Source organism: Phragmites australis, chromosome 1, assembly GCF_958298935.1.
Source record: "Phragmites australis chromosome 1, lpPhrAust1.1, whole genome shotgun sequence".
NCBI lineage: Eukaryota > Viridiplantae > Streptophyta > Magnoliopsida > Poales > Poaceae > Phragmites > Phragmites australis.
In genome coordinates this window covers 47,892,719-47,899,873 of record NC_084921.1, presented here as the reverse complement: position 1 = coordinate 47,899,873, position 7,155 = coordinate 47,892,719, and the positions used below count along the sequence as shown (strand labels likewise).

At 44.8% G+C, this 7,155-nt stretch overlaps 1 protein-coding gene across 1 annotated transcript; it reads right to left on the bottom strand.

Annotated features, from left to right (window-relative positions):
• Positions 1-2,704: 2,704 nt before the first annotated feature.
• LOC133923798 (BAG family molecular chaperone regulator 4-like) lies at positions 2,705-6,933 on the bottom strand. The gene is made up of 4 exons (XM_062369062.1): positions 6,310-6,933; positions 4,477-4,739; positions 4,244-4,390; positions 2,705-3,111 (listed from the first exon to the last, which is right to left on the bottom strand). Exons 1-4 carry the CDS (start codon positions 6,467-6,469, stop codon positions 2,914-2,916), a joined length of 768 nt encoding a protein of 255 aa, XP_062225046.1. The 5' UTR covers positions 6,470-6,933; the 3' UTR covers positions 2,705-2,913.
• Between the last annotated feature and the right edge of the window lie 222 nt (positions 6,934-7,155).

Genomic DNA, 7,155 nt, shown 5'->3' with positions numbered 1-7,155 from the left:
CATCTAAAAAAAGTTCAATCTGTTTCTCCCCAACCTTGTTGGATTTGAAGAATTTTTTGAGGCCAAAAACTTCTTGAAAGATTAAGTTCTCGCCCTCAGAAGTTTCTGCACCGTTTTCGGAATGCACGTTTGTATCCATAGCCGCCACACCTTACATCAAATTTGAGCAGAAATTTACAATGGTTCATATTCTAGTGCTGCTGAGGTGAGAAAAAATAAGAGAAAATAAAATAAAAATAAAAAATATTTGCGAATACCGTTATTAGTGATTAGAGTTGGTCATTAGTGACAGATTACAACTTCCCATCACTAATAACTAGCATAGGACGACCCGTCACTAATGACTAGCCTAGGACGACCCGTCACTAATGACTCACCTAGGATGACCCGTCACTGATGATCTAGGTATTAGTGACGGGTCACAACTTGACCTATCATTATTATCATCAGTCACGGGTTGATATCTGGTCCCGATCAGAAGGGACATTAGTGGCGCGTCCATATTAGACCCATCACTAATTGGATATTAGTGACACGTGTTGAGTAGCCGTCATTAATATGGTGTCTCCTTTGCTAGTTTTTGACATAGTGGCATGTACTTCATAGTTGGACTCTTCAAGACAAAGAAGGGAAATACCTCAGTATGGGTAATAGTGGACCACCTCACCAAGGTTACTCACTTGATACCCATACAAACAAACTATGGTGGAGATAAGCTAGCTCAGCTGTACATTGACAATATAGTGAAGTTGCATGGAGTCCTCAGCAGGATTGTCTCTGACAGAGGTACTTAGTTCACCTCAAGATTTTGGAAGAATCTACATACAACCTTAGGAACCAAGCTAGACTTCAGCATTGCCTATCACCCACAAACTAATGGTCAGACTAAAAGAGTTAACCAGATCCTAGAAGACATGTTGAGAGCTTGTGCCCTAACCTATGGAAAGGATTGGAAAAAGAGCCTGGCTTATGCAGAGTTCTCATATAATAATAGCTATCAAGTCAGCTTAAAGAAGTCCCTTTTTGAAGCTCTTTATGGTAGGAAGTGCAGAACACCTTTAATGTGGTCTGAAGTTGAAGAACGTACCTTACTTGGACCTGCACTCATCAAAGAAGCATAAGATCGTGTTGCAGAAATAAGAGGAAAAACTAAAGGCAGCTTAATCCCGTCAGAAGAGCTACACAGACAAAAGAAGAATAGATCTAGATTTCCAGGTTGGAGAGTATGTGTACCTTAAAGTCTCACCAATATGGGGAACCCGAAGGTTCCGAGTCCGTGGAAAGTTGGCTCCCTAATATATTGGACCTTACCAAGTTCTGAGAAAAGTTGGTGCAGTAGCTTACCAGATACAATTACCGAACTGACCGACATACACAATGTCTTCCATGTCTCCCAGCTGAAGAAGTGTCTGAGGATACCAGAAGAACATGTCCCCATAGAAACACTGAATCTACAGGGTGATCTCTGGTACCAGGAAGTTCCAGAAAAGATCTTGGATGTAGTCACCCGTCAGACCAGAGGATCAACAATATGCTTATGTCATGTACAGTGGTGCAAGCATACCAAAGCAGAAGCCACGTGGGAACGAGAAGATACCTTGAGAAAAGTGTTCCCCTTCTGTTCAAGGAAGATCCCAAATCTCGAGGATGAGATTCTTTTTAAGTGCGGTAGGTTTGTAGCATCCCAATTTTCAAAACTTGAATTTCAAAAAAAAAAAATTGCAAAAAGAACTCAGTTTAAACCTATTTCAAATCATTTCCAAAACAAAAATGTTAAACTCTTTTTCTCCTCTCTCTCTCTGGGCTCAATCTCGTCTTCCAGCAAGCCCATCCTTTTTCCCCTCCTCTTTTCTTTTTCCCGGCTGGCCCACCTTTTCCCTTGCAGCCCACTCCTTCTCCCTTCTCTTTTCTTTTCCAATCGACCCACTCCCTTCTTTTCCCCCGCGGCCCGCTCGCCCAGTCGGCCTGGCGCCCTCTCTCCTCTTCCTCTAGTGCCTGCTCCCACTCACACACGAGCCCACACCGAGCTACCGACCACTGGATTCGCCACCGAGCCAACCGCCACCCGCCAATCGCCTCGGAGTCGCTGGTTCACACCATGGCGTCACCGCCCCTCTGCCATTGCCTCTGTGTGTGACGACCACACCCAAGAAGCGCCACCGACCAAGCACGCGCACGAAGAAAAAGCCATCACTGCCTCAACTGCCGAGCACGACTTCTCCCTCCCAGCACCGTGCAAAGTCCGTCGTGCTACACCGGCAACAATAACTCCAATTGACGTTTCCTCACGCCGTACCGCACTCGCAATGCTGCCAGACCCCACTGTCGTCTCCGCCGCTCTCCCTCACCTGGCTATAAAAACCCCTCCTCGTGCTCCCTTGCAACTCACCGCCGCTCACCAAAGCTCGCAAGGCAAGCATTGGCCACCTCCTCACTCACCTCTCTCTCCCACACTGCTCTCTCTCTCTCTCTCTTCTCTGGCCAGGCATTGAGTTCCCTCCCTCGATCTCTTCGGTAGAGCCAAATTCCCCACCAATAAGCCACTTCAGAGCACCACCTCCACCCTCCCATGTACTCCTCCCCCCTTCTCTGGCCTCCATCGAGCTCCCCGACCCGTTCCAATGGCGAAACGCTGCCAGCCGTCCCCATCGCCTCAAACTCCACTCAAAATCAACTCGCCATTTCCCCCCCTCCACTCAAATAATTATCCGAAAAATGTACCATATGCCCATGGCAAGAGCAGATTGAAAGATGGAAGCCTCGGATCAGTGATGTCATTTGGTAACATTCACAGGCAGTGGGAATAGCAAAAGGCATCCACTCGGTGCATATACACAACACCAACGTGCATGTGAAAGGAATGTCAACACTGATCTCACAAGTTTCATGATACATTAACAGCTTGATCTGAGGCTAGTCGAAATACTCCCAGTCAGTGTTGATTTGTGTCGAAGAAACATGTGGCGGGGGTGCGCTCAAGCTGCCCATACCATTTTCGAATGTCTCCCACTGTGTCGTCACTGAAACAGCTTTGTTGTGATCACGGAAGGGGTTAGCATTTCTTGCTTTCAGCTTGTCCAAGGTCTCCACAAGCGACTGAACTCGGTGCACCTGAGATGTTGGACGCAAAGTTGTATTAAGCAACTGGTTTACCAAGTCAATTTATCATTTCCATGAAACTAGTGTGCACACGATGATCTATTGTAATTAGTGCATACTAGTAAAAAATGTGTTGCGTCCTTGAATAAGACAAACCTGATAGCTAATGACATGCATCATTCCACTGTACAACAATCACACCTTAACCTGACAATGCGTGCTGACAAAGGTTCCTAAAATAACACTGCATAGATTGTTCAATTTGAGCTGATGGTACTGCTAGACTACGCCTATCGATGTCGGCGCCTCTTTGTAACACCTTACATCGATTGATCTTTCCACAAATGTCATTCTTATAGGTTAAAGTAAGCCAAGAGGATAAAAGGTACATAAGAAAAATGCACAGGATCTAGATGTTAATGTTCACCCTTGCACATTTGTGATCCTAATGTTGCCCGGATAGCAATTGAAGTGCGCCAATGATTTATCCAACATCAGATCAAGGGTTTTTTTTTGCACCAGAGTCAAGTAATAGTTTTAGGCTAACAGCCTTAAGACTTAAGTTAGGACCAAGCAGCCAAATTAATTTGCAGCTTATTCAGTAAGTTATAATCCCTTTTCCATGAAATTTCAACAAATGATCTCAAACTAGCAAAAAATGGTGATCAAGATTTATAGACTAGAATCCTCAATATACTGTTCGCTGCTCGGATAACAACAGTCAAAGGAAAGCCTGGTTAAACTAAAATCTTGAAATACTCCTGAAACCATAGACATCCTTAATGGCAGCTATGTTGTGCAATTCAAGTACAGTAGAAAGATACTGAATGGCAAACTTCAAATGCTTGATGCTGCAGTTTTTCAAGGTTTCTACACTTGGCACTTAGTGCCGATGTGAGGCTTTGTGCAAATCTCCATCCTAGGATAGAAATATCTCAATCATCCATTGCATCAGGATGTAACAACTGGTAGGCAGGGCTATTAGCATATCTTGCATTACTACCACAAAAGATATAAGTGAAATTATTATTTTAGCCAAAAATAACGGGAAGTGATATCGTTTGAAAGAACTGTACACCACCAAAAAATAATTTATCTTGAGAATGTTGCATCACAAATATTTCAGCCCCGTTTAGTTCTTTACCTCCGCCTTCCTCTGTGCCCTGGCTTCTCCTTCAGCTTCTATGCCATCGAGTTTGAGAAGCTGCATCATAAGCAGCTCCGTCAAGACGACAAATTCTTTATCCTCAACCTTTCTCCCTCCAATCACACACTTCTCCAAGTCACACACCTACAAAAAAAATTGCCTTAGCACCAGAAAGCTTATAAAGCATAATCGCCTCACAAATTAGGGAGGCAGAAGGAATGTTTCTTCACCTTAGCTGAGAGTTTATCAACTTCAGCTCTGACATGCGCGACAGACTCGCATGCCTTCATCATGCCCTCATCCATAATCACTGGCTCAGCCTTCTGCTCCATGTTGGCAGGGGCAAGCTTCTCTAGCAGAAGCAATTTTGCCCCATCCTTGACACCTGCTGCGTGCAGGAACTCGTTGTCACTTTTCTCCTTCCCACGGAAGAAGAGCCTCTGCCTCTCAGGCTCCAAGCCAGTAGCCTGGGTAAGGATCCTCTTCAGCTCACCTTCATAAAAGTATTAAAAATTCCTGTTAGAATTGAGAGCCAATTCAGAAGCAACAATCACTTGTGCAGGTTTGCCGGTTATTCCAAACAATTGATCTAATTCAGCTCCTTTCTAAAGCTAAGCTGTGTACAGATGCACTGCCAAAAATTAAATTCCTCCATGCTGGTAAAGAGCTCAGATATTTACACGACAGCCCTAGGTGATGTGCTAGGGGCCTGTTTGGTTGCTAGCCACACTCACCACACCACACCTTAGGCGTGCTATAGATTTTTAGGCATTAGTTTCGTTTAACTCTATAATTGTAGCTTGCTAACTCTATAATTGTAGCTTGCTAAACTTTCTTAGCCCTCTGACCCGCATGTTAGGGCATCTCCAACAATAAGAGATAGCTACGATCTCTTATTTCTCTCAACACACTTCTCAAAAGATTCCTTTTTTAATTCTCCATACCTCACTATGCTTAGAGTTATCTCTTATTTCATCTCCTTCAAGAGCTAGCTCTATAAGATTCTACTCTACGTCAGTTCCATGTTAGCTTTATTTTCACCCTACCCACTTCTCTCATTTATGCATGCCACAGTATTAAGAGCTAGTTGCTATCTACAATTATTGGAGCTGCCCTTATAGACTCATTTTCATACCAAACTTTGCCACACGTTACACTTTTTATGGCAGTCACACTTTATCTAACCTTGGTTGCGGAAAAGTTATGCGCCAATTAAACAGGCCCTAGGTCCTTGAAGGTATGAGCCAATGCTGTTCCAATTAAACATCATAACTGACTAGTAGTTTACTAATGTAACAGTAGAACACTGATTATTTGTGAACCTAGTGATGAACACGACTAATCAGTAATTACGTTGTAGGAAGCATGACACAGTGATATATCGTCAAAAAGACTAGTACTCCCTCCGGTCAAAAATATATGATATGACATTTTTTTACTTTTTATGGTATTTGACGTGTAACTTTGATTAGTATTTTCTATTAAAATATAGTTATTATATCTAATAAAAAAATAATATGACATTTTTTACTTTTTATGGCATTTAACGTGCAACTTTGACCAGTATTTTCTATTAAAATATAGTTATAATATCTAATAAAAATATAATATTATGAAATTATTTCAAGACAAATCCACACATATAGTTTTTACATTTTCAAACTAAATATTCTAGAAGTTAATAACGGGTAAAATTTTAAAAGTTTGACTAGATCTTTTCCAAAGCGTAAGTATTTATGTATCTATGACCAGAGGGGAGGTTGTCGCCATACTTGCCAGTCCAGTCAGCAGGGTAAAGTTATCGAACCAGCCAACCATGGGACGCAAGCACTTTTGATCTTAGTATGTTTGTTCTTTAGACCTCTTTGTTCTTCATTTAGACTCGCCTAGCCGTGATGTCATCAGAATCAATCGGTGGGAAAGACGAACGAACGGTGGCGGAACTTCGCTAAGTAGATTGCCAGTTGACCGGTCAAGATCCACAATGAAGCCCTCCTCTGCTTCCCAATGCGAACATGCGATAGAAGGAAGGGATCAATCACTAAACGAACAGAGGTGCGTACCGAAGGTGGCGAGCGCCGGCACGGAGACGTCGCGCAAGGCGGCGCCGTGGGACACCCTGACCCTGATGGCGGGGCCGGCCGCGTCGCCGTCCAGCATCCCGCCCGGCCGGACCTCCCACTCGCCCTCGGCGTCCCTCCCGCCCGGTCTGCCGCTCATCATCCGGCCTCGGCGCCGAGCACCTTTATGTCCCCCGGCCTCGGCGACCCACCGAGTCGGTTACGCTAAACGCGAGGAAAGCGACGGGCGGAGGGTGGGCGGGGTAAGGTGGGTGGCGCGTGGCTTTTGCGGAGGGTGAGGGGCCGGCTTCCCGGGTTCCTTCTCTTCCGGAGAAGCAATGGAGGAGATGGCGGATGGGGGAGGAGGAGTGCGGCAGAGGTAGCCGTGTAGCCAAGGAGGAGGAGAAGGCCGAGAAGCTGTTCTGTTGCAAGTAGGATTTGCGGTAAGTTGCGCCAATAGCTGCTTTGAATTCTCGCGAGGTGCAGCACGATGGCAGAGGGAAGCTGGCTCTGGATCCGGCCGGGATGGATGTCGTCTGCCGACTCGCGCTGCGGATTGAGCGGTCCCGCCGAGACGAGAGGTTGTGGGGTATAGGGTCGGGCATTTGCTTGTGCTGGGCGACTGGGGCTGGCCGGCCGGTTACTCCTTTGGGTGGATCAAGCACCTACCCGAACGATCTCCTGAAGCAGGTAGGTGAATACTATAGTCCCAAACAGGTGACACTAATAAATTGGAGCAGGGAATTCAAATGCTTTTAAACAGGTTACACTAAGACTATTTTTAACAGATATTTTAAAAATTTATCTCCTATAATACTGTTACAGTATTCTCTAATATTATTTCAGTAC